This window comes from Lissotriton helveticus, chromosome 3_2 (assembly GCF_964261635.1).
Source record: "Lissotriton helveticus chromosome 3_2, aLisHel1.1, whole genome shotgun sequence".
Lineage (NCBI taxonomy): Eukaryota > Metazoa > Chordata > Amphibia > Caudata > Salamandridae > Lissotriton > Lissotriton helveticus.
Window position 1 is genome coordinate 475965725 of NC_136062.1, and position 27098 is coordinate 475992822.

General features: G+C 47.9%; 1 protein-coding gene across 2 annotated transcripts in view; it reads left to right on the forward strand.

Annotated features, from left to right (window-relative positions):
* The window catches only part of LARGE2 (LARGE xylosyl- and glucuronyltransferase 2), a 293938-nt gene that overhangs the window by 220022 nt on the left and 46818 nt on the right, over window positions 1-27098 (forward strand). For both annotated transcript variants that reach the window (XM_078684388.1, XM_078684389.1), the window contains 2 exons: window positions 7564-7742; window positions 24734-24999. In XM_078684388.1, the coding sequence (XP_078540514.1) occupies window positions 7643-7742; window positions 24734-24999 (366 nt within the window). In that variant the 5' untranslated portion in view covers window positions 7564-7642. The remainder of the gene's footprint in view (window positions 1-7563; window positions 7743-24733; window positions 25000-27098) is intronic.

The following is a 27098-nucleotide window of genomic DNA, read 5'->3' on the forward strand; positions in this document are numbered from 1 at the left end:
TCTTGTTTTTTAGTAAAAGAATAGCACGGACCCCGATGGTGGTCGACTTTTTTGCTTGATTGGTTTAACAAAGGTAGGAGTTTTGAATATTTAGGTGATGCACATGGCTTTTATGTTATGATTAGGTTATTTTTGGATATTAGTAAGCACGAGGTGGTGGTAACACTGGGTTGTTCAGCACATTTTCGGTCTGATTTAGAAGGTGGCAGGTGAACTTTTGTGAGCATGATTTTTGAATACACATCAGATGTTTGAATCACATTAGGAGATCTTCTGGTTGCTGTTTAAGCGTAAAAATTATGAAACTACTCTATGTGTGATTGTAAATAGTGTATGTTTTGGATATATACATGATAGAATTTTTTGTTATTTATAGTGCATTCCCCTGACGAAGGTGCATACCGAAATGCATTGGGATATGTCATCATTTGTTGAATCATGGAGAGTTGTTTGAAGAACATAGATTGTCGTATTCATTGATGAACAAGAAGAATAAAATCATCTTTGAAGAAAGGAAATACGATTACTGTTTCATGAGCATTTACTTTTGAATTTGTTAAGGCTTTCAGTTTGATCAAAAAGACTGTGGATACATTAAGCTCTGAACCTTTGATGAAACAGAGGCTGTTTAATTTATGATGTTTATGTTGAATTGAATATAGGGATGAATAATAAGAAAAAACAAATCACGTTATTGTGAACGAGTGTATAGTGCTCCCCATAACACAGGTTTCTGTGGATCTTTTACATATGGTTCTCCCATTGAGCTGTCTCCAGGTACGCCGGTCTGCCTTGGTGGCTGTCTGGTGTCTCCGGACGCATTCATGTCTTATGGCAGTGCGAATCCTCGTTCTTCTCCCCTCGGTCTCTCCAGCACACCTGTGGTCGTCCGGTTCTTCCTGGTGACCCGTTTTTCACTCTTCTTTGTGCGGACCTCTTGCTGGTCCGATAACTTCCTCAACGGTCTTCGCTGTGCTCCTCTACCTGGATGGCGGGTCACCTTCTCTCTAGGGCGTCATGCTTGCGCCTTGAGCCTGCGCTGTTGTGGCGCCTGCTCCTGCCTTCGTTTAGGCATGCTTGGCAGGTTCGGTCACTTCGTGTGACATGCTCCTTGCTTGCAGTGCGTTGTGGCATCCGGCCGCGTTTCGCATGTCTTTGGAGCACATGTTGCGGTGGCAGCTTGCTACATAGACTGTGCGACTCTCCTCTTGCTTGTTATGGGCCACTGGCGACTCCGTCTTGAAGCAGTGTGAGGGAGGTCACTCTGTGCTGTCTTTGGCCCACTGCGGGCTACGCTGGTGCAGTGGAGATGTCGAGGCTGTTCCTGCTGCTTTCAGAATCGCTTCTTCTCTGTGGAGAGGTCGCTCTCTCCTGTGCGCCTGCCTGTGCTGTCAGATTTGCTGGTGCGGCCTTCTGCACACCTATGACCTCGGGCACTCCGTCCTGTTCTCGGGCGCCCTTTTCTGGCATTTTGTGTGTACATCTTCTAGCTCGCGGTGGTGTCCATTCACCATGGGAGACTCTACTCGCTTGCAGTGGCATTCGACAGCCACTGGGGGGTATGCACAGTGCCCGCTCTTCTTGCACCTTTTGTGGGGCTCGCTTGATTCCATTACTTTTGCTGGACCTTGCTTGGCCACTTGACGCTTCTCTTGGCTGGGGTAGCTTTGTGCTTTTTGTTTCTCTGCTGGGGTGCTCAGTCTCTCTGCTGGTGGTCTATTCTCTTTGGCTAATGCCCCTTGAGCCTTCTCTGACAGACTGTGGCTCAGGCTGCTCTCCTCGTCTTCTCCTTGGGTGTTGCTTTTCCTTAGGCTTCGCTGCTTTGACTTTATGCTGCGTTTAGTGTCACCGCCTTGGCTGGGGCTGCTTTGGACTTTCTAGGGCTCTCTCAGGGGTTTAAAAGTCTCTTCTCTTTGGCCTACAACAGGGCAGTTCAAGCAAGCTTGTGTTTTCCCTCCACACGCTCGCTGCCTTTACTGTTGCCAATTTCCATGAAGCACCGGAACTGTGTGATATCACACACTTGCGGACATTTTTATCTAGGGCAGTTTCCATTCGTTTATAATATATACACCTCGTGGGGATATATCTTGCGGCGTTTTTTGATTGGGACAACCTCAGTATTGACTCCTACGGACAACCTTGTTATAATTTTCAATTATATCGTATTGAATACTTCTTTCTTGTGAAGTGTACTGACATTCCATCTCTCCTTGTGTTTGCACTCCAAGCAATTTTATCAGTTTACTTTATAGAAAGTGGATTCTCCTCAAAGATAACTTAATCTTCAGACTGCTTCTTGCTTTAGCTTTCCTCAGTCCTTCAGGTTTTAGAGTGTGGGATGTGAGCACCTGCATGGTACCAATAGGGAGTGAACTGACACTGCGCAGCTAATTAGTACAATTAAAAGTGCGGAACACCAAGTCCCCCACACTCCTACAGGAGCACAGGGTATCCCAGCCAATGAGAGGGCATCTTACCAGCCCAGATGAGTCTCAAGAGTCCTCCTCTCAGTGATGCAAAAAAAGAATTTGTAAGTGGGATGGACATATTTAAACAAGCATTAAAAATGCAATAGGTCTCGCCTTTTATTAAGTTAAAGCCATTTGCTTTGGTATACAATACCATTAGCAAAACAAATGGCTTTAACTTAATCAAAGGCGAGACCTATTGCATCTTCAATGCTTGTTTTTAAATGGTGCCATTATCATCCCGGTTACCATGCTTTACAACGAATGCTCAACTTACTCTGCTATCTCATTACTGTTTTGTGGACATACAAGGCAGCCCTATCCCTTTAAACCACTCCAAAGTCGCCAAATATACAGCTTTCCCCAGACCCTTCCCCATTAAATCTTAACAAGAAATTGCACTTCCCCAAGAATTATTACACGTGACGTGAAATGCACAAGCGCCAATCGAATCTCCTAGAGTACTAGGCAAACTCCGCACTACATTGCGCGCATAGAGCCCGCTGGCAGTAGTAAGGGGCAATAAAACATTGAAAAGAACCGCAGGTCGGGCCAGTCTCCAGGGCCCCAAAAAAAGACCTAGGTATTGGCAGGTTAAGTGTCGTCATCTTGTGAAGTGGTCAGATGAGGACAGCTGGCTGCTCCATGTAATAGTCCACACAGAGGGACACCACATCAGTGACATTAAATGCCCCAGCCAGCCCTGCCCACTCGTCTGCATCCGCCATCACGACCTTCTGTAAATTGTGTTTATTGAAAGGACTGTCTTTTTAAACCGATTCATTTCAAGGAACATCTGTGTCTGAGCACCCTTCCTCCTTCCAAACGTTTGTTATAAGGAAAATGTGATATTCTATCAGCAATTTGTCTGAGCTCTGTTATTTTAACAGCACACGGATCTACAAAGAGCAATTCAGCAGTGTTTAACTTCTATAATTTGATTACAAAATATGATCGGCGCGCTGATGGTTGGTTACCATTCAAGAACTTATTTTGTTATTCAATAGTCGGCAGACAGGGACTTTTCTCTTTTGGAGCCATCCCACTTGGACGGACTCAGCCTCACTTCCTGCTTGCATAAATGGTTTATTATCTTCTTTATAGGGCCATCTGTTTCGCCCCATAAAGAAGATAAGAAACCTTTTACGCCAGCAGTAAGTCGGGGAAGTCTGTCCGAATGGGACGGGTCTAAAAGAGAAAAGAGTACGTCACTGTAACCTCTTTTCCAATGACTGGCCACCGTTTAGCATGAACGGTGACGCCAGCCAATGGAAAAGTGGGGCGGGGCTTAACCCTTGCTGGTGAAACATACTCTAAAACATTAAATCTCGCCAGCGAGACTGCGCATGAGCGCAGCCTATGCTAGTCGAGACCTAAACATATATAAAACCGGGGAAGGACCACCATTGCGATATGACCCTCCGTTGAAAGGGGAAGCTGGATCCGCCAGTTTACCTGGGAAGTCAGTTTATCAGTGGCTGGTCTGTAATTCAGTTGTATCAAATGCTCCTTGTCACGGTGCAGTACCACTCCTAGATGCTTGACCGGACAGTCACACCAGGCCGGGGGAACTCACTCTGTTCAGGCTCGATGGCCTCCACAAGGGATAACCATTCAGACTTCATCCAATTGATATATTTTATTTATGATCTGGATGTAGCACCAGTATGCTGCTTCGGAGCACTAGAGGGCACACAGAGGTTTGGGAGTAAACGGTGCAGAAATGGGCAGGTCACCACTCTTCGCAGACCTAAGCTTTCACTTGAGAGTTCAGTGCATTCTGGGAGATGTGCCCTGCTGGCTTCAGGTTCATAATAATGATTTGTAAAAGGTACTCAAGAGACTGGGAAAGAGGTGCCCTGCTGAAATGTAGTGATCTGGCATCTAAGGTTGTATATGGCTGAATCCGTCCCAGCCCCACTGGCCCAGGAGCCTCCCCATTACCAGTCAGCCTCAAAGCACAGGCTTGAGTTGCCTCTTAAGACAGCAGATGCTCCGCAGTCGAAGACCCCCAACATGTACCTTCAAAAAAAGCTTTTCAGAATGCATTGTGCACCCGCTTTTTCTAAGCACACAGCCTTAAGGCGCTTCAGGTAGCTGCACAGTGCCTCGTCAACACATTCATCCATTCACTTTTGCACCCACCACTAAGTGACCTGCAGCAGAATTCAGACTATCCTGTTCTAACACAAAGACGAGTGCGGCACACAGCTATACCGCTGGTTAGAGAGGTCTGTTTACATACACAAAACCACCATGCAATTCAACGCAAGCACTCCAGTGGAGGCGGAAGGATGCACTCAAACAGCCAGTAGCTTCAGATGAGTTTGGAGTTCTCCACTGGGATGCGCCAAAACAAATGACTGACAATGTCTCAAGCCAATAACTGAAAGAGACTGGCCGAAGAAAGCCATAGGCAGTAAGGGTGAACCCAAAACCCACCAAAGATAGATATTTAGCAATAGGTCTGTCTGACAACCTCCACATTGAAACCCAGAACACTCACCCGCACACAAGTCACTGAAAAGGGCTTTATCTGGGTCAAACTTGCTTGACTTTTACATTAACCATCACAAGCCATTAGGCCACTAGGGAGTCTAAAACACTATTATCTACTAACTACACACAAGCAAATAAAAATAGACAATCATCTGATGAAAACCCATACTAACCACACAAACAACCAATAATACACGATCATCTGATAGAAACCCCTACTAACTACACACAACCAACCAACAATTTCGTGCCCCTTAGCTGTGGAGATCCGGAACAGTATGGAAAATGCAGGATATTTGCATGAAGGGGAGCTGGATTTTACACGCGTGTGTGAAGTTTTGCTTCTGGTAGAGACGTAAACAAATGAATTCTCTGGATAGTGAACTGTTTGCCTTATGCCCGGCTGTAGCAGACTCCATCATATACACTCAGAGCCACTCAGGCCATGTAGAAGCAACATTAACCATGCAGGGTGCCCTTTTCTCCCCACGTCTGTAGCGCACACGGAGCTCCCGCTCTGGCCCCCACCTCACTTGGACCGCCCTTCCGGCTGGACGAGCTCTCGGCGCCAGACTCGTTTTTCTCGCTCCTTCAGCCCCTTCTTGGCCCGGGAGAGCTGAGCCCTCCCAGTATGGGTCTATTTATTTATTTTTCCCACGCCCTTTGTCTGAACAGCCTGCGGGTGGCGTTACAGAACCATATTCAAATATATAGTTAAGAATGTATGCTTTTACAAACCGCACACTTTGCTTTGATAAAAGCCCGGTCAGTGGCTAAGTCAGAGTTTTCGCGCGACCCCACACTTCCCAAAGCAGCCCCAGCGTGCTTAAGGCTGGGGCAGAGGCTCCAAAGACTCCTGATGCACTGTGGAGGGCCTGGATGCTCGTGTGAGCCCCTCCCCTTGCTGTAATGCGCCCGCAGTATTACTCTCGCCCTCCCTAGCCATGTAAGTGTAGGAGAATGGGGGGGGGAGGGGAGATCGGCAGGCGACCCCTAGGACCTCCCGTTCCATTTGGAGGCCCCGACCCCAGCTATACAACTAAGACCCTGCCTGAACCTAATGCGCCTCCCGGTCGGCAGCTCACTCTGCGATGATCGCGCGGGGGGGACGGGACGCCTAACAACGAACCGAGGGAGCTGCGCCTAACTACCCCCCTGCGGACAACTGCTTCCTGCATACATACAAAAAAAAACATGTAGCAACAAAGTAGTGTAATAATAAAAAAACCAAAGTAGCGTACAAGCATACACTGCCATTCCACACGGAAACAAATGCGATGGTTAAAAAAAAAGTGCAACAAGTTAATATTAAGCCTACTGTGTCACACAGTCAGTAAAAGATCAAATCTCGCGGGGCGTGGCCTAAGTAGTACAAAGTGGCATCCAGGAGGGGCTACAAACCGTCCTGGACAATCAGCAACATCTGATCAGAATAATAAATGATGATAAACAACGCATACCAATCAAATTTAAAGGCAGAGCTGAGACGCGGCTTCGGAATCCGTATTGATTCCAAGAAGCCTTGCATGGCGGATGCAGCGCATGCGTGCTGCTAACGCCAGGCAAGACCTAAAAACAGTCATAAACTGTGTTTATTTATAAAAGGTATAGTAGGTCAAATCATTTTCTGAAAGAATTTAATTGGTATTTTCAACTGTTTTTAATTTATGCTTTTTGTATAAACAAATGAGCTTTCATGAAAATAGAAAAGCAAGCTGTAGCGGCAGGACTTCTGTTTTTCAATAGCCTCCCCATTGACGACTGGTGGTCCATGACTTCTATTTTTCAGTAGCCTCCCCAGTGAGGTGTGGTGGTCCTGAGAGTCCGGGACATTGTAATAGACGCAGGCCACACTTTTCTCCATTTAAGGGATGAAGCCACACAAAGGTGCCTTTTGCGAAGGTATGGTGGGAAAGTGATGATGTCGCAGTTTGTGTTTATTCCTTGAAAGTTGTCAAACTGATTGTTATGCAGTTTTTTAAAGGTTGACGTAAACCTGGGATTAGAGGGAGCTTCTGGCCACGGGGAACTCGCGACTACTTGACCTAAAGGCGGCGTGGTCAGGCAGGATAAATGGGGTAGCCACAGTTTCTGTTTTGGCTGATTGAGCCCACCAGCCGAAACATAACAGTATGTAAATATATTATGTACTGAGTTTAGTTTTTGTGAATAATATGAAATGTCATCTTTGACTTGGTTGATTCTGGGTGTATCCAGTGTGCTCTGGTTCCCGACTATTAAAGGCCTGTCGCTTTATACAGTTGCATCTGTGATCTGTTGCCTAATTGTATTGTAATTGCATTTATATAGCGCTTAGTACCCTTGACAAGGCATTGAAGTGCTTTACAGCAGGTAGCACGGTACGCCAGAACCCATAGGTAGTGGATGTTATTAGTTATTGGGACTGGTTTTGTGATCTCAAGGAATTATCGCATGAAGATTCAATAGGAGTTAGGTGTGATGTTGTGTGCAGCACCACAACTCCCAGCATACACTGGGACCTGAAGCCAGGCTGCTGGGCCAGGGTCGTGTTCTGCCTGCTCGCCTCTTACCCTGCCTCTGAATCCCTCTTCTTCATCTCTTCTTCTTCCAGGACGCAGGATGTCGGACGCGGCCGCTGCAGGACTCCCGACCTGACCGTGGCTCCCGCCTTCAAGCCTGGCCTTCCCACCATGCTTTGCTCCTGGCGCGGGAAGCTCAAGCTCGTGCTGCTGACGGTGGTGGGCGTGGTCCTGCTGACCTGGCTTTACCTCTTCGCAGGAAGTCTGGAAAGTGAGTGGAGCTGCTTGGGGGTCTGCAGGGGACATTTGTAGTTCGCAACCTTTGAGTGGGGGTAGATAAGGATGGGGCGGGGGGACAAATTTAAATGGGGGTTAAATCTAAATTGAATTTGTATAGCGCTTACTACCTCTGACGAGGCGCTGAAGTACTTTATGGCGAGTAGTATGCTAACCTTGAGCCCCAAGTTAGTGGTCAGTCCATTAGTTTTTAGGTCTCGCTGAGTCAGTGCGTGCGCTGCTCTGTGAGACGTTTAGTCAGTGGCTTTTGGTAGTGCTTCCAAAGGCTGTTGCTGGCCACCAGCTTTCGGTTATGCGCGCGTGAACATGCGTGCATGGAAAGCAGCCATCTGTCTTTTGTAATGGCTCATTAGGCCTTACAATGCTCCTCCTCTCTCTCTCTCTCTGTGTCTCTGTCTCTGTGTCTCTGTCTCTCTCTGTTTCTCTCTCTCTCTGCTCTCACTACCCCCTCCCCCTAAGCCTTCCAGCGCACACACAACTCCTGGGCTCTGTTCCTAGTTTTATTTCGGTTTAGCTCACGCGCGCGCAGACACCACTCTCTTCCTCATTACTTTTGCTTTCACTGCCCCGCGGCCGTGTCACTTTCAGGGCCGCGCGGCCAATGCTTGTTATTTCGTACATTTGTGAATGCCTTGCAGTTTCCTAGGTTTTTCCATCTAGAGCTCCTCCAATTTGCACCCTCCCGCAGCGGCGCTGCCTGCATTTAAGCACAGAAGATTGTTAGACAGGAAGACCATGATGTATGTACAGGACTGTGTATGTATCTCTTGCTCTTTAATCCTTTTTTCATCCCCAGCCTCATTTGGGTTATGAAGTTCATGCGTAATGTGTATATTTTCATTCATGAAGGTCCTGGTTCGTTCCTCGTGTTTTCAAAACCTTTTTTCAAAATAATTTCACCATAGTTTAACTTTGAAAAATAACCTCTGTGAGTCTGATATATTATTGTAAGTGCAGTTCTTTCCACAGCTCTGAAAGGCATTTAAACGTCCAGCAGAGACCTAAAGAAGTCGTTTGTTTTTTGGTGTATTTTTACATTATGAATGCGACATTGACTTTATTTTTTTGTATTTTCTGAAAAATGTTGATTTTATTTTTTGCAAGAACCTGGCAGCTCCTCACACTCAACCCTTCACTTCAGCCTTCAGTAGATAAGATCCTGCACGGGCTCTCTGGGGAGTCGTTGCAGTAGACTTGCTTTTTATATCACTATTAAAGGATGACTGTAGTTTTATTCTAATATCCAAGAAACGCCCAAACCAAATGATTCTCTTTTCATTATTTTCAGACAGGGAGTTAAGTTTGTTGTTTACTAGAGGGGCAAATACAGGGCCGTTTCAGTTCTCATGATGATCGTGGTTCGGTTCCACATTGAGCTTTGTTTTTTAAATCAAATTATTTTATTCAAAATAATTTCTCTGTGGCTCACCTCGAACTGGAGCAACCATTAGTTTAACACATTCATGTTAATGTTGCTACAGCTTTCAAAAGCACAAAAAAACAAGTACATGCCGCCAGACCGCTCAAACAAATTCACACTCTTTGGCTGTATTTTTACTCTGTGAACTATACACAGGGCGAATGGAACTATGCGGCAGGGAAACGCCAAATTATGCGGCAGGGTTGAGTAAATTATGGAGGAAGAAAAGACAAATTATGCGCCATTTTGTGGCACATTTTTTTGAGATAGTATTAGTTCATTATTTTGACATTTGTAAACTTGATACGACTGTCTGGGCATTACTTGCAGCTCATTAGTACCAGTTTAAGCCCAAACACAGCACCAAGCAACAACAAGCATTGGCATAGCCAACAGGTCTCGCCTTTGGGATCTTATAAGTATTTAGTTATGCAGCACAATATCCTTGGTGCCACAACATCAAGTGTTTCATGGCTAAACACTTATAAGGTCGCAAAGGCGAGACCTATTGGCTATGCCAATGCTTGTTGGGGTTAGTTTTGCATGCTCATTCCATGCATTCACACATTTTGTTTGTGGGACATGATTGACAGGGGTGTGATCACTAGAGGGGGCTTTGTGAGAAGCAATTGCTTACTGGATTTATTAAGATAGTTGTGGTTTGAAAAAGAGCTTAAGACGGATAGGCATAAGATTTGGAGACACTTGTACGCAAAAGAGGCAGTAAGAAGGAAAAGAGTGATGCACTTAAAAAAATAAATAAAAAAAGGATATGGAAGTAAGTAACAATAACAAAAGTTTGATAGAATGTCAATTTTTAGTGCAGGATTTGAAGGAATAAAGCAGGTGGAGAATTTTTGCAAGTAATCTGTGGCTGTACACCTGTTAGAAATAAACACTTTTACTTTCTGCTCCTAAGGAATGTAGCTGACACAATCTGTCTAGAGGCAGGTAGGAGGTGACACAGATAACAGAGAAAAGGCAGCCAGTGCTTGTTGAGACCGCTTTATTGTCGAGCAGTGCGACAAATAAGCACTTTCTGTTACGTATAATTACAATGAGAACCTCCCTGGAGAGACCCTTTCACACACCTACTACAGCAGAATATTTACTACTGTAAAGAATCGCTACACTTTATGCAAATCTTGTCCACATATATATACTATACATATCGTATAGAACTCCGGTTATGTAAACACCCACCAACTTAAAAATATGATACGGCCATAGATGAACCGATTGCAGCAGTCATTCATATATTCAGTCCATGTTCGTGACTCATTCAATCCCTGCTTCAGAAGGTATTGCCGCTTCACTGGTTTTCCTTCCAATATGTCACAGATCCGACCCTCCAGGAATTTACTAATATCTGCATTTTAGGGGAAAAAATAAAAACTGGAGATATCAGAAAGCGGTGGTAAAGTTGCAGCTATCACATGTGTGTGTCGATCAGGAGAATGCAGAGTTAAAAAGCGATTGTTTTACCAGTGGCTTGTACATGAGCAGTAACTCATCCTTTCACATAACCCCGAACCCATTCTTGACGCCAATGTACCCCGTCCGCACTCTGTATCCACCATGCTGTCCCGCGTTACCCCTCGTGGCCCCCCCTAAGCACCCTTCTTCTGCAGCATCAGTTACATTTTTTTACTCTAACTCCTAAACCTAACCACATCCATTGCCCCACGCCTAACGCGCACCCCAGCCTGGACCTTACACCTTCCTTTACGCCATCCCTTGCTCATACTGTAACCCGTCCCTTAAAGTTAACCTAACTCACTCTTGTCTTTACTCTTACTATAAAGCCCCTCAAGTCGTACCTTATTCTAATCTTCATTCCTAAACCAAACCTAAACATAATGTTACACTTTCTCTTATGCCCTCCGAGCCGCTTTTCTGCTCTACGTCTCTAGTTTTCTACGTTGTCTGCCTTGTAGTTTGCTTTGTTACTGCAAACCTATTATAGAGGTACCACAGCCAGATCTTCAGGTGCTGGGGCAGTGGGAGAGATCAGGACAGTATTTGTTCCAGCTGGGGAGCTCAGGACAGTATCAGTCACCCCTACTCAGTCTCAGCTCTGGTTCGGTTGCATGCACCGCAGCGGTTGAGCTCGTCGCCATGCGTGGTGTACCAAGGGCGGAGAGCATGGATTCTCACCATTTTCCTGGGGTTCCCCTGTCCTGGCGGCTCCTGTCTTCAGGGCTTCCCTTGGCTCAGATTGTCATCACCCAAACCACGAGAACAGACCCTCGACCCTTCTCTGCTCCTGAAGTGCCCGTCATAGGCAGCCAAAGACCTCCAGAGCTGGCCAGTTTAGCCACCTCTTCGTGAGGCGACCACAGATATACCGTGCCTTTTACTCGGGCGTACTATCCTCCGGTATCTGGTGGAGCCCAGGATTTGAATCCTAGGCAAGCCTTGTTTTCAGAAAGTGCCGTCTTTGCTTCCAAGTTACCCACTGAGGTGACCACGCAATCCTTGAATTTCTGGGTCCACGTGTCTCCTCCTTTCTGTGTCTCACAGCTGTTTACAGGAGTGGCTTACAACAGTGCAGACTCCTTGCATTGTGAAGACTGTAAAGTCCTCCAGTAGCCTTAGAAGGGCAGATGTGTTCCCTTCAGTCTGCTGCCTGGAGCTCTGCGTCTACCTCAGACTGCTCTTCACTCTAGGTTCCCCTCAGGAGGGAGTCGCACCTGCATTTTTAGATCACTTATGATCATTGTCTTGGCCATCACAGGAAATCAAGAGTTTCGGGCAGTGAAGACTCTTTCCCCCCCGTTCCCCTTCTGTTTATTCTCTTCAAGACTCCTCTTTAGTGAGAAGTTGAACTTCTCGTCAAATTTTCAGCTGCTCGTCATCAGGGTGGAATATCCTCCATCAGTGAGTCAACACGCGACCCACACTGCGGAACCTTCTCTGGTCCCAAGATGCTTGTTTGCACCTTGGTGGCCCTCCCACTGGACTGGAAGCCCCCTCTCCCCCCAAGACTTCAGTTCTGATGTGGACCGTGGTTTCGCTGAAGCCCATCAGAGAGCGTCCATCTTAGAGCACAGCCATTTATATCATTTAAAACACAGAAGTTTATTTTATAACACTTCTTAAAAACAAAAGGTATTGTTGTTTGTTGAAGATGTAAATTACTACTTTGGTGAACAACTATTGAACAATGTGTAGGCTATTTTAAAGTACTGAATTTATGATGTGAAGAAATACTCAATAATTTAATAAACTTAAAAAATTTGGATTTTCATATCCTATTTTTTCATAGCAGTATGTTTGTAGAGGGGTTTTATAGAACATCAGATTTAGTTGGGACATATTGGCCACTGTTAATGCTTCCAGATTCTGTTTACTAATTTCAGAGTGAAGCATAGGTAAAGAAAATTGAACTATTCTATGATGTTTGTTAAACCCAGTTGTATCAAGCTGGCTAAGATGCATCGAAGCCAGTCAGAATCCACTGTTCCAAATAGGATGAGTAGGATATACTTGTCCGATGACCTGTGCTCACCCTTTGGTAGCTTGGCACTGAGCAGTCGGGCTTATCCTCGGGGCTCGAGTATATAGTATTGGCACGGCACCCCCCGACGCAATACACTGCATATGCTACAAAAAGAGTCCACACCGTATGTATAAAACACTTGTCTTTGTATTATACACACACATACTGAAATCAAAACGAGATACACGTTGTATATACACACTCAACAGTCATACGAGATTGTCAAACTTTCTATTCAAATCAAAATGAAACACACATTGTTTATACACTTTACAGTTATAGGCAACTGCTGGACGTTCCCATTAGCAGAAAGGTTAGACAGTCACAATTATTGACTATGCCTCGTGACTCAGCCCCATAGTCTTCATCTACACAAGCCAACGATACATGTTGCACCGGCTGGTGCCCTGTTGACTAGACAGTCTCAACCACCTAACACGGAAAGAAACTGTTACTTAGTTTCGTCCATCTGGACTAGACCTCCAGCCACCCAACGGCACCTGCACGAGTGCGGGATCAATGCCCCTTGTAGACAAAAGTTGTGGACCAGATAGCTGGTTCGCTTCCAAGTCTAAAAAAATGCTTTCCCCTCAAATGGAGCTGTGACCTGCCATAGATTACCGACAGTCAGCTGCAGATACCCACAAGGCACAAAAAAACCCTCAGGTTTCATAAGTGTTTCCTAAAACTATGCACCCTGTGGCATGGGTCTAGGGAGAGGAGGCCAACAACCTTGGATTGAGGCTGCGATGTCACGCACTGTCATCTCCCGATCCGGAGGCCGAAGACAGTCTCGGCTCCCGTATCATGTATTCCCAACACCCCTCTGACACCATACGCTCTGGAGCACGAGCGAGCACAGTTCGCCTGGGCACAAGCACTGGTCCCTCTGACTCTGCAAGCTTCCCCCGTACTCCTCAAACTCCTCACATCTCGGCACCTCAGATTTACTGCTGATCTTGGGCACACACTCCTCTTGCACAGCGAGATGATGGTGTTTGTCAGGATGGTCCCTGTCCCAACCACGATCACTTCCACCGATCTCTACCACACCCAGTGTGGTCCTTAGGATCTCGTGGAGACAGTGAGATCCTTTGTGTCTCTGGGATCTTGTGGACAGGAGGCCAGCTCCCCTGCCCTTGGAGAGTACTTCAAGACTGACAGCTGGAACTTAGCTGCAGGCCAGCAACATCCAGGCAAAATCCACCAAGTGATAGAACTTGTCATGAACTAAGAAGGGGACTAAGCCACCACACGTCTGTGGATAGTCCAGTTTCAGTCCCTCCAGCCCTAATGACTCCTCGTGTAAATGTTCCAGTATCGAATCAGCATTACATGGTTCTAAGTCCAAAAGTGTCTCTACTTTTGGAGGACGAAGCCCCAGTAGTTATAACCACCATGGCCTTTGAAGATACGATCAGTTCAAAAGGTCGCCTTTGAAATGCACAGGCCCCCTCTAAATCTTGTCCTGTCTGCCATCCATCCCCAGGAAGTTTGATCACAATCTTTAGCGGGGCCAAGACCCTGCCCCTTGGAATGTAGCTGCCCATTCCACCCCACATAACTGTCCCAGAAGACACCTCGGAGTTCCACGGTTTCCAGTGAACCCCTCGTTTGTGGCCCTCTATCATAATACACAGATGTGGCTGTCCTCCACCACCCAAGTGTGAATTAGGAGACAGGTCGCCAGGCACACAGAGCCCCGCACATTGAAAGGCTCACTTTCCCAAAGTGACATTTCCAGGTCTGTTATGTCGAAACCCGTCCCACTACTGGAGAGAATTTGCCATTACGAACTCATCGATACCAAACACTATACTGTCCGTAGGAAATAATGCTCAACAGCATTTCCCTACATCCCCTCATGGTAAGCTAATGTGAGAAGCAGGCCCATCGTACCGTACACAGCATCCAGTGTCATTCACAACTCTGCCAGTTAACGCCTACACAAACCTGCCCAACCTCTCCCCAGCAACTCACGTGTCACTAGGGAGAACTCCGGTACAGCAGGAGACACGCAGATCCTTGGCACGTAGCTCTATAAATTCCAAACCCAGTAACAGTAACTGGATGGCACAACCAGTACGGCAGGCCTATGGCAGCGCATTCGAGGTACATGCCCCCGGTATAGGTCTTACCCCATGACAAGGGACTTGCAGCTAACTCGAATCAGCCAATCATATATACACAGATCCACAGTACGTGTATGACGAGCACAGCGCTTTCACACTACACGGCAGTGTTCGACGCACTCAAGTCCTAAGGGTAGCAAAACAAGGTCAGAACTTGAGTTTGGCAGCCAAAAAGATTAGGGGAGACGACACCAAGAAATGCCCGGTCTAACAATGTTGCACTTTTCTTATTTATGACGGCGTTGTTTAGACATGAAATCACTCATCAATAAAGCATTAATAACTCAGAGAGCTTGACGATCTTGCAGAGTTTTGCTATATGACTTGATGAAAGTCTTGGTGTCTTTGCCAATACATTCCTGCGATATTGGGGTGCTCAGAGCAGAGGGCAGTGTTCATAGGGGGCCTGGTTACTGCCTGCTGCACTCCTTACCCATGTCACCATGGTATAAAAGTTGCCCTGCGAGCAGCTTCACCGGAGCCCTGATGCCCTGTGCATGTCCGCAGGAGTACATGCTCCCAGTGCCAGCCTGGGGTGCCCACACCCGGCAGCTCCGTGCCAACCCACACAGGATGGGGGGAAAGCTCCCTCTCGGTGTGTGACCACTTCATGTGTTTGCTTTCCAACACCTGCAGTGTTTGTCTCGGTATTAAGCAGAGGGCCTCTGTGCCTGGGGTGTGTTATCTCCGTTTACACCTTGTGTTCTTGACATTTTCAGAGGATGACTTCTTGATGCCCAGAGTTAGTCCCTTTGTTCAGGAGTCTCAGAATGTAAGTCTGACAAATCCCTCAGCTAACATCCTGTTTTGTGAGTCATTCAACTCAAACGTGGAATGAAATAAAACTGTGCTATCGAGAGGCAACAAAACTTTGGATAGTGGGTTCACCTTAACCCTGGAGGGGGGTCTGCTCGTCTGTGAACAGTGCGCCCCCACTCCCTCAGAACCTGTTTGGTTCTACAGTGGTCCGGGCATGGAAGGATACTCACTATCCTGGCCCGTGAACCCCAAAACATGTACTGTGGCCTGGCCCTAAACCCCCAAACGTGTACTCCGGCCTGGCTCTTGGACCCCCAATAGTGTGGACTCTGGCCTGGCACTTGAACCCCCAAACGTGGACGCTGGACTGGCTCTTGGACCCCCAATAATGTGGACTCTGGCCTGGCACTTGAACCCCCAAACGTGGACACTGGCCTGAACCTTGAATCCCCAAATGTGGCCTGGCTTTTGGATCCCCCCCCCAAAAGTGGACTGTGGCATGAACCCACAGGCATATACAGCGTCTCTCCTACACTTGTCATTTGCCCTCCTTGTTGCGTTGTGTTATGTTATGTAGATTTGCAGAGCGCACTATCACGCGATAGGGCATCCTGGCGCTGAGCAGGTGAGTCTAGGCACACCTAGGGCACAGTGGGACTGCTCCAAATGCCAGGTGACTGCCCTTCATCTCTTCTCTCCTTCTCCTTCCCCTTCACCCTTTCATCCGTGTCTGCTTTACTCGGAGAGCAGTGTGTCCTGTAATGACACACAAATTGCAAAAACAACTTGTGCCAAAAGGAAGAGTTACTTACCTTCGGTAACGATATATCTGGTAGAGACTCAGTCTAGCCGCAGATTCCTTAACTTAGGATATCTCCCCAGGTGTCAGACTGGATCCGGAAAATATTTTTTCCCCAGCAATACCTATCCACGCTGGGAGGCGGCGTTGCCCGGCTCCGTCCTGACGTCGTCCACGGAAGTGATGTCAATGGAGCCATATAAGCCCCTCCCGACGTGCTGATGTCCGTTTTCTACAGGAAACTTTTCCGTGCCATAACGTGGAGCCGTGCAAGAAAAATATTGTGATAGCACAGGAGCAGTGTGTGTTATAGAAGAATAAAAGCACCCAGTCCCCGGAGGGGCTGAAGGGAGCTCACAGAGTACTTGCTGCGAGCAAGGGCCCAACAGATTGCCAAGCCGTACCCCACCTCGAGGGGGCAACGACAGCGGCACAAAAGATATGACAAGCGAGGCACAGCTTGTCACCACAGAAGGGAAATTAAAAGAACCACAATATAGAAGCAACATGTTGCGAGACAAGGGACTCGAAGTGAACGACCGCTAGAAAGTTCACCTCACACACACACTCCAGAGATTGGAGAACTGTAGTATCAAGAGAACCCAACCCAACTGACTGCCAGAGAAAGGAGGAGGCATAAGTGTGGACGGAGGGAGGGAATTAAAAACAGAATAACTCCATGTGTGAGTAGCACAGGAGGAAAAACATGAGAAGGTAGTAACAAGTATAGACCTGAACCACCGTAAAACGTGGACGAAGTGGAGAGCCAAAAGGCTCGAAAGCTGCCAAAGGAAGTTGCGAGAGCACACCACCAACCAAACACTAGGACGGAGAGGAGTCCGAATGGTCCCACGGAGAACAACACACCCTACCCCAGAGTGAGGTGCCAGAGCACACCCCCGGAAGACCAAGGCCACCAGAAAGAGGGAGGCTAGGTGAAAAGACCCCATATGAAAAGCTCTTCACAGAGTGGGAAGGATGGGCGGGCGTTAAGGAATCTGCGGCTAGACTGTGTCTCTACCAGATATATCGTTACCGAAGGTAAATAACTCTTCCATCTGTTAGAGACATCTAGCCGCAGATTCCTTAACTTAGAATGGATACCAAAGCCATAGGAGGAGGGTCTGCGAAACAACCACCAGGTTCCAGGAGAACATATTCGTCAACGGCTGACGAAAAACAGTGGAAACGGCAATGCCGCGACAACAGGCCTCGGACCCATGACCCACCTTAAGGAGCATGAACAAGGAATGGCAAGACACCAAATCCAACAAGGGACGGTGTGAGACCTCTCTCTCCCAGACATAGACGAAAGGAAAACAGAACTATAAGTCCTGTGCCAACGTAAGAAACAATGCAGCGAGACCTTCAATGAAGGATTCAGGCATGGGTCTGTATAACCCAGGAGGAACGAAGTACCAAGGGTCAAAAAATATGACAATGGTAGAGCATACCGCTTGAACCCACACCACAGTGGAAGCCGCAAGAAACAGGACAGTCAGGAGACTGCCCAATAACCGGAGCCGCAGCATGAGGCCATTGGGTGGAAGAAAAGACACCTCAACGTGTACTGCTTAGGACGTATGACAACAGTGGCAGGGCGGAGCCCAGAGCCTAGGGCCAATCAGAGACCGAAAAGCCACCATCTGAGCAAAAGCTCAGGAGGTAGGCATGCAGCCAAACAAATTAAAAAGCACCACTGTGAGTGGATAACCTGCAAAGCTATTAACACACAGAGGACACTATCCCGAAGGAAAGAGTAAGCAAGAATGTCTGACACTAAGGCAAAAAAGACTTTGTATGTGAGCACCCCAGCGCCGTGTAGAATCCACGATATACACACAAGAGACAGGAATGTCGACACGCGTACGTGGAGTGACTAAATCCTAAATAGGGGAGTAATGCAAGCGGCACCACGGCACCGGTGTGCTGCATAACAGTTAAGAATGCAGAAAAAATAACAGGTCCCGAGGGGGAAGAATCCTGGTCTCCCTTGAGACAGCGGAAACATAGACCACAAGACTGCCCATAAGGGGTAGAAAGAAGGCACAGACAGAAGCCTAGCGCCAAAGCCTACACCGCCTAAGACCGACACCGTCTACCAAAATGGAGGACGTAGAGAAGAATACACACACAGTAATGCCACCTAAAGAGGCACCTGTGCCAGAATGGGAGTAAGAACTCACACCCAGAAAAACATCAGGGGTAGAGCATAGATCCAGTGACAGAAAGGCATAGACCAGAGCCACTCCCTGAGAACTAGGAATATGCACAGGACAGGAAGGGACAAACCGGACCCCGTGTCGTGGAGTGGGGGGTCCATTGTATTGGAATGGGGGGTCTGTTGGAGTGGGATAGATTGGGGGTAGATTGGCATGGAGTAGATCCGAGTGGAATGGGGTAGAGTGGGGTGGAGTGAGTTAGATTGGGGTGTAGTGGAGTGAGGTAGATTGGGGTGTAGTGGAGTGGGGAAGAATGGATTGGAGTGGGGTAGAGTGGAGTAGGTAGGTTGGAGTAGATTGGAGTGAAGTGCCGAGTAGCATGGAAGGATAAATGAAGGACAGAAAAATGTAACAAAAAAAGTACCCTGAATCACAGTGCTGGCAGCGGAAAGACACTAACCAAATGAAATTAATGAATGGCAAATAGTCACCGCAGACAAGTGGGTGTTCCAGATTAATCCTCCTCTTCAGCACACTGGTCACAGCCATTCTGACAAGGCTCTTTGTCTGTTAGCAAGGACTGTGTCAGAAAAGAAAATGACATCTGCATGCTAGGGTGATGACTATATAGGCACTGTGTATGCGTCATCCGGCGCAGTCGACGTCCAACCGAGCAGGCGGCACCACCTACCGGCCTGCAGTGGTACTGCTCAAGATTTCCCAGATCCAGTCTGATGCCTGGGAAATATTGTCAGGTAAGGGAACGGAGGTTTGTGAACTGGTTGGATGAGGCAATATATAAATACAAACAATTAGTACAGAAAAGCACATCAATAAATAGCGTCTGCAGAGAGTCGTTTCTGGTCTTTTATTCTCAGATATGCTTGATATGCGATTGATAGAACCAGCCAACGCGTTTCGCCCAAGCATGGGCTTCTTCGGGGTAATAGGTTAAGGATTGAGCTATATCCTCAGTAGCTGGGTCAAGAATGATTTAAATACAGTCCTATGGCATAATGGTGAAACTCGTAGTAGAGCGGTATCCTATATGTATTAGCAATGCAATGTACTTTAAAACGGTATTAGCCGTATCCTGAAGTGATGCAGTTGCCGGGAATGCGTCCTGTAATCAGCATATCAGTTAGAAAAAAGGGAACTGAGATTCAGTAAAGTCTCTCCCACAAAAGATGTTAACGAAGGTAAGTACCTTCTAGCCAGCAGTCAGGAGGAACGGTGAATCATGACTTCGAATGCACACGTATTGATGGTGAGTAACTTGTGCTTACTTACCACAATGGTTGTGAGAAGGGTAAGCAGAGTGCTGTGTCAACCTAATGTTTTAATTTTCTCTATGGGTTTAAATCTCCAAACTCATACACAACCCTTTTTGTTTATATGGCATACCTCGCTAATGCTCGAGCTCAACGTCTCCTTCAAGAAACCCCAGTCTCCGGCCAGCAGCTTCTAAGGTGTTGAAGAAGGTGGTAAACCGGCAACTTACTACCTTCTTAGTGGATAATAACTTGCTTCACCCACTCGCTGTCAGGGTTCAGAGCCGAGACCGTACTGTTGGAGGTTTGTGCGTTCATTAAGTTCAATCTGAACACTGGCTGCAGCCTGGCTCTGGTGCTGTTGGACCTGTCGGCCGCTTTTGTTGTGGTGGATCATCACATCCTGCTGTACAGGTTAAAACAGCGGGAGTAGGAGGCTCTACGCTGAGTTGGTTGGGTTCCCTCCTCGACTGCCGCAAGCAGGGGGTTTGGATGAAACCATATGCCTCAGGAGGTAAAGAGTTGGAATGGGGGGTGCCGCAAGGCTTCTCCCTTAGCCCTACACTCTTTAATATTTACGTGTCTCCCTTGGCTAGTTTGGTGTAATCCTATAGTATCAAGAACATATCGTATGCGGATGATACCCAACTCCTGCTCACATGTGATGGGGAGCCTGAGAGGGGGAGGCTTGCCTTTGCTAACTGTATGGTGGCATTGTTAGACTGGCTGAGGGTCAAGAGATTGCAGTGCAACCCGGATAAGACTGAGGTCTTATTATTCAGACGGAACCCTTGTCCTGCATGGGTTGGGCCCTGGCCTGAAAGTGTTCCTCTTCCGCCCCAACAACTGAGGTGGGAAACTTAGCAAGAAATGTGGGTGTACTGTTGGACACCCAGCTTGCATTCGCTGCACAGGTGTCAGCGGTGGTGAAATCCTGTTTTTGGATCTTCCGCATGCTGAAGAAGTTTCTTTATCTGCTCTCTTATGAGGCCAAAATCACAGTGGTTAGAGCACTGATTTATCCGGGTTGGACTATGCTAATGTCCTGTATCTCGGTATCCCGGAATATCTGATCCAGCGCCTACATGTTATGCGGAATATGGCAGGCCGCTTATTATACAAAATTCCTAAATGCTTGTCGGTATCAGTGTATAGAGCGAAGCTTCACTGGCTGCCAGTTCAGCAGTGAATGAGGTATGAAGCTTTAACCCTAACGCATCAAGCCTTCTACAATAGGGAACCTAGGTAGCGCATTAAGGCTGACTTCCCAGGGAGACTGCTGCGGTCGAACTCAGCTGGTGTTGTCTCCCTGCATTTGTAGAAACCGCAGAAGGGAGGTGCTACCTATCAGCAAATCTGTGGGATAAACCCCCAGATTACCTTAGATGCATACCTGAATAAGCAAAATTTGAAAGGGAATTGAAGACCAGTTTATTGAGATGTTAGCAAGGAACAATGGCTTATAACCCGGTTCTCTCTTCTTTGGGCATACCGAATAGCGCCGGGCACTCTTTATGAGTAGCTGTGCGCTTTAGGAATGTGTAATTCAATTCAATAGCGAAATACCTTTGGGTACCTCCCCATCTGTCGTGGTCATACAAGATTTCCTTGCTTAGATTCTAGACAAGAACAGGAATTGCTGATACTTTTCTGATACTTTAAATCAGTGTGCCTGGCAATGGCCGGTGTGTGTGCTCCACCTCCCGGAAAGTAGTCCACCCTGGAACAGTGAATATTGCCTGCCTGGTGATATGTTTCCCAGTGTAGGTGGGGCTCTGGCTTAGGCTGATGGGGACCTTCTCATCCCACCTTTGCAGAAAGGATTGGAGATGGACTATTGCCATGTCACTTCATGGCTTAGCAGACGGGCGCTGTGCGCACGCGATGAGAGGACCACTGATGCTCTCAGTCCGTATCCCTCACCCGTCTGGACTCCGCTGTGGGCCCTACAGTGAGCGTTGGCAGTCGGGAGCCATTTACTGTTGGGTAATTTTAAAAGTTGCCTATCCGCAGTCCTCCAGTGGATGAGTAATAACCACCTCAAATGCAATACTGGCAAAACAGAAATCCTCCCAATAGGTAAAGATGTCCTATTCCAGCCTTGTAAAAGGTGGCCCGCGGGAACCACTCCTCCGCCAGATGGGGTGAAGGTAGCAAAGAATCTGGGAGTAAAATTTGATGCAACACTCTCTCTTTTCTCCCACACGCCACAGATGTGAGAGGGACTTGCTTTAGTCTGATGAAATCTTTAAAATATTTTTTTCATTTTCTCCCACTAGCTGCAAGGAAATCAGCGGCAGTGGCCCTGATTCTCTCGCGTGTAGACTATTGTAATGGCCTTCTCGCGGGAGCTAATAAAGCTATTCTCAAAGTTACAGGTGGTGCAACACGTGACGGCACGGCTTGTGCGTAAACTCCCACGTAGATCCTGAACAGCGGCAGCATTAGAAAGCCTGCACTGGCTCCCGGTACACAAGAGAATAATTTTTAAAATTCTCCTGATCACCTATAGGGCCAGGCTTAACGTGGGACCTAAATATCTTGTAGCACGATTTGTCCCATACACCACCTCCAGGCCGCTTAGGTCATCGTCAACGAACCTACTTAAACCCCCCACCTTCAGATACAAATTGAAAGGAGGAAAAACAGTTGCCTTCCTTGGGAGTAGAGCGTGGAACTCATTGCCACCTCACTTAAGGCTTCTTAAATCAGAAATTCTTTTTAGGAAGGCCCTGAAGACTTGGGTATTCATTGCCCCAGACAAATTATGGATCTTCCATTTAGTTTCTTCATGACTTACTCTCACCTCCGATCTAGACCGCGCCAGGATACTCCTCGCGGAGTGACAGTTGCGCTTTACTAGTAAAACAAAACAAAACAAACGAAGAAGTTTGATCTCAGCAATGAAAACTCTCTCCTTCCATTGGTACAGACTAGAAGCGCAGAAGGCGCTGAAAGAGAGTTTTTCAAATATCATAGTCCCGGCATGACCTGGCCTTCGCTCGTGGAGGTAGGCCGGTGCCGGTGGGCACTAGAACTGTCGAGGAGACTCACCCGAATTCCAGTGGCACGAGCTGCAGTTGATGGTGGTCTTGCAGGTATCTGTGGCTTTAGTCATGGTGTAGACTATGTGCTGCTGTCCAGTCCAGAAGACATGTCTCGGTGTGAGCCCATGGTGGTGTAACATCGATCCGGGTGGAAGAAACACAAGACTCGGACACTGCTATGTCGCCGACGGCGGCAGGAGTGACCCGGCCAGTTACTAGAGCCTTTTTTTAAAAACATTTCTGTCCTTTCCCTCTTTCAGCTTAGAAACTCTTTACTGCTTATATGAAGTGACCTTGGTAAACAAGAGCTGCATAAGCAGATCATTGAGTTATGGAAAGTGGGGGTCGAGAGCTGGTGGTTTCTCATGGTGGTACAGCCACAGGCCTCCTTCCCTCTCATTCCTTGTGATGTGGCTGTTTCCTCTCTCCAGTGAGGGTTTGTCTTCCAAATGTTGGGGTTTGGGAGAGAGTCTGCGGTTATCAAAGGATGACATGGCTGCAATATTCAAAAAATGTTGACCTCTCTCTCTCCCCCCTCTCTCTCCCTTCACCTTTCCTTCTCTCTCCCTCCCTCCCTCCCTCCCTCTCGCCCCCTCTCCTTTTCTCTTTCCTGTCCTTCTCTCTCTCTCCCTCCTTCCCCATCTCTGTTCCCCCCTCTCTCTCTCTCTCTCTCTCTCTCTCCCTTTTTCTGTCTCTCACTCCTTCTCTCTCCCATTTTCCCTCTCTCCCTTTTTTCATCTGTCTCTCCCTTTTTTCATCTCTCTCCCTTTTTCATTCTCTCTTGCTTTTTGCCTCCCTCCCTCCTCTTCTATAACTCCAGTATCACCTACAGGTACAGGTGCTTGAGGAGATGTTGGAGGTATGAGAGAGTAGAGGTTGCACCTTTCAGTTCCTCATACTTCACAGTTCCCCTCCATTAATCTCGAGATGATCTTCTTTCATGATCTCTTCTCTTTATTGCTCTCACCAACTCCTACGCAGCCAACTCCCAACAAACTCCATATATAGTTGAAACTAACACACACCCTGAACCCTAAAACTTTGTAACTCTAACACACACAACCCTAAGCCCTAAACATTTAACCACACCAACTCTAAGCCCTAAACCCTAAAACGACACCAACCCTGAGCCCTAAACTACACCAACCCTAATCCCTAAACCCTAAAACTACACCTACCTTAAGCCCTAAACTACACCAACCCTAAGCCCTAAACCCTAAAACTACACCAACCCTAAGCCCTAAAACAAACGCTCATCGCTTTCAGTTTCTCTCTCTCCAAAGTCCCTCGATATTTCGATTTTGTTGATTATATATAAGGAGTTTTCTGGATGTGGTGGTGGTGTGGATTGAGTTCTCTGGATGTGGTGGTGGTGTGGATTGAGGAAGGAGTTTTCCGGATGTGGTGGTGGTGTGGATTGAGTTCTCTGGATGTGGTGGTGGTGTGGATTGAGGAAGGAGCACTGTGGAGGTGGTAGGGTGGTGTATTGTTGTATTTATAAGTATTTGTATAGCGCGACATTCATTCCAAGGGACATCACAGCGCTAAAACTGAGCAGAGTACAGTGCAGGTTATTGTGAGACTAAAATTTGGTAGGTTAGTGTCTAGGGAGTTATTGCTGTCCAGCGCCGCACTCCGCTTTGCCCGCCCGGTGTGGATTGAGGAAGGAGTGCCTAGATGTGGTGGTGTGGATTGAGGATGGAGTGCTCTTGATGTGTTGTGGATTGAGGAAGGAGTGCTCTCGATGTTGCGCCCCCGGCGCACTTGGTATGATCCGGCCCCTGGTCTGAAGTCGGATGCATTGCCTGATGGCTGTCCATAAAGGTCTCTTTCCATTCTCTGACCTCATATAATCTCTTTCCCATCCCTGCAGGTGGCAGTTCTTTCCTGGTGCCTCCCTGCTTCCGGGACCAGCCGCCACCTCTCCTGCAGCAGGAAACTCTGAAGGAAAGACTGCGGACTGTGGAGGAAGAGAACCAGAGGCTTCGTGTGCAGCTGGGTCAGGTGCAAGCCCGTGGGGCTGAAGGGGGCTCCGTGAGCCAGTCGTGGCCAGCATCCGCCGAGGACGGAGAAGTCCCTGAACAGAAGAGGCGGAACCAGAGCGAGTGCGTGAAACACCGGCCAGTGGAGAAGTGTGAGGTGAGCAGAGCTGCTGCTGCTGCTGGAGGTACTGGGGGGCAGACATGAGAAAATAACGTGCTTTTTATAGGCCCACTATCTGCTCGAGCACATCAGCTGAGGGCCCAGACTCTCGCTGCCCTCCTATCTGTCCTGCTAGCTGGCACGGACCAAAGTGCACAAGCTGAACTCGGTCCCCATCGCGTGGGTAAACCCTGACAGAACCAGACAAGCACCTTCTTTGTGAGGCTCGGTATGTTAGGAGGACAGGACGCCATGGTGTGTTTAACATCTACATGGCACCCCTCGCCCACGTCCCCCGTCGGCACAACCTCAACATCATCTCCTATGCTGATGACACCCAGCTGATCCTCTCCCTCACCACGGACCCCCACACAGCCAAAACCAACCTTCACGAAGGAATGAAGGCCGTCGCTGAATGGATGAGGAACAGCCGACTGAAGCTGAACACAGACAAGACGGAGGTTCTCATCCTCGGATCCACCCCTTCGGCCTGGGACGACTCCTGGTGGCCGACTGCACTGGGAACCGCTCCAACACCCACCGACCACGCACACAACCTAGGGGTCATCCTCGACACCACCCTCTCCATGACTAAGCAGGTCAATGCCGTCTCCTTCTCCTGCTTCAACTCCCTCCGCATGCTCCGCAGGATCTTCAAGTGGATCCCCACTGAAACGAGAAGAACAGTCACCCAGGCCCTCGTTAGCAGCAGGTTGGACTACGGAAACGCCCTCTATGCAGGCGCCTCGGCCAAACTCCTGAGACGTCTCCAACGCATCCAGAATGCCTGATCCTCGACATCCCTCGCCGCAGCCACATCACACCCCACCTGAGAGACCTGCACTGGCTCCCGGTCAACAAGAGGATAACCTTCAAGCTCCTCACCCGCGCACACATGGCATTCCACAACACCGGACCAACGTACCTCAACAGACTACTCAGCTTCTACACCCCTACCCGCCAGCTCCTCTCCGCCGCCCTCGCCACAGTCCCCTGCTTCCGAAGAGTGACCTCCGGCGGCAGATCATTCTCCCACCTCGCCACCAAGACCTGGAACACCCTCCCCATCCACCTACGGCAGATCCAAGGCCTGCTGACCTTCAGAAAACTCCTCAAGACCTGGCTTTTCGAGCAGTAGCAGCATTCCCCACCCCAGCGCCTTGAGACCCTCACGGGTGAGTAGTGCGCTTTACAAATTATATGATTGATTGATTGAGTATTTTCGAGCAAGTGTATCAAAAAACTAAAATTGCAGTTATATTTGCCTCTGCCCGCCTTACAACCTACCCTACTATTAAAGTGTGCGTGAAGTTTGTATAGTACATACACACTTCATTGCGGTCAATGGCCGGTTCTCATAATATTAGGTATGTTATGTTGTGTGTTTGTTTTCACCTGTTGTGGGGCTGTGTTGTCTCCTTTGTGGCGGCCTAATCAGGTTTTAAAAGTGGCTTATACCGGAGGGTCTCAAGGACAGGTTTGGCAGTACACGCTTCCATGGAAGGCACCTTGTGTGATTCCTTATCTCTGGAGACCACCAAAGAAGCCCCATTTCTCTTGTAGGGGATTTCCGTGTATAGTCATAATCATGTGAATAGTCCCACCCATGTGCGTGGACCCCGTAAAAATGATTGACTATCACGGAAATACCCCTACAAGAGAACTGGAGTTACAGGTAAGACACTACTCCTTCCCCCTTTTGGCTCCCAGGACTCTCACCTTTCACAGTCTTTCTGTCCCTCCAAGAGCTGTGTAACTTTACATCTTTGCCATGGTAGTACATGTCCCGACATGGGAAGCAGAAGTGAGATCACACCCTCAATGACATCACACTGTTGACCGCTTGACAACACTGCAGCGCCTCCACGGTGTTGTATCTGCTGTTGAGAGGCCAGTGTGAGATCACTACAGAAGATCAGCAGTTCTCTTTGAGGTCTTTTTATTACTCTCTGATCCCTCTTCTGCCTTCATGGCGCTTGAAACCAGGGCAGCGCCACTGCTGGTCACTCCTGGTTGCCAACTATGAACCCTATGTTCTACAAACCAGTTGCCATCCAGTACCACTGTTGTAGAAAGTCGCACATGAGGACTGCAGA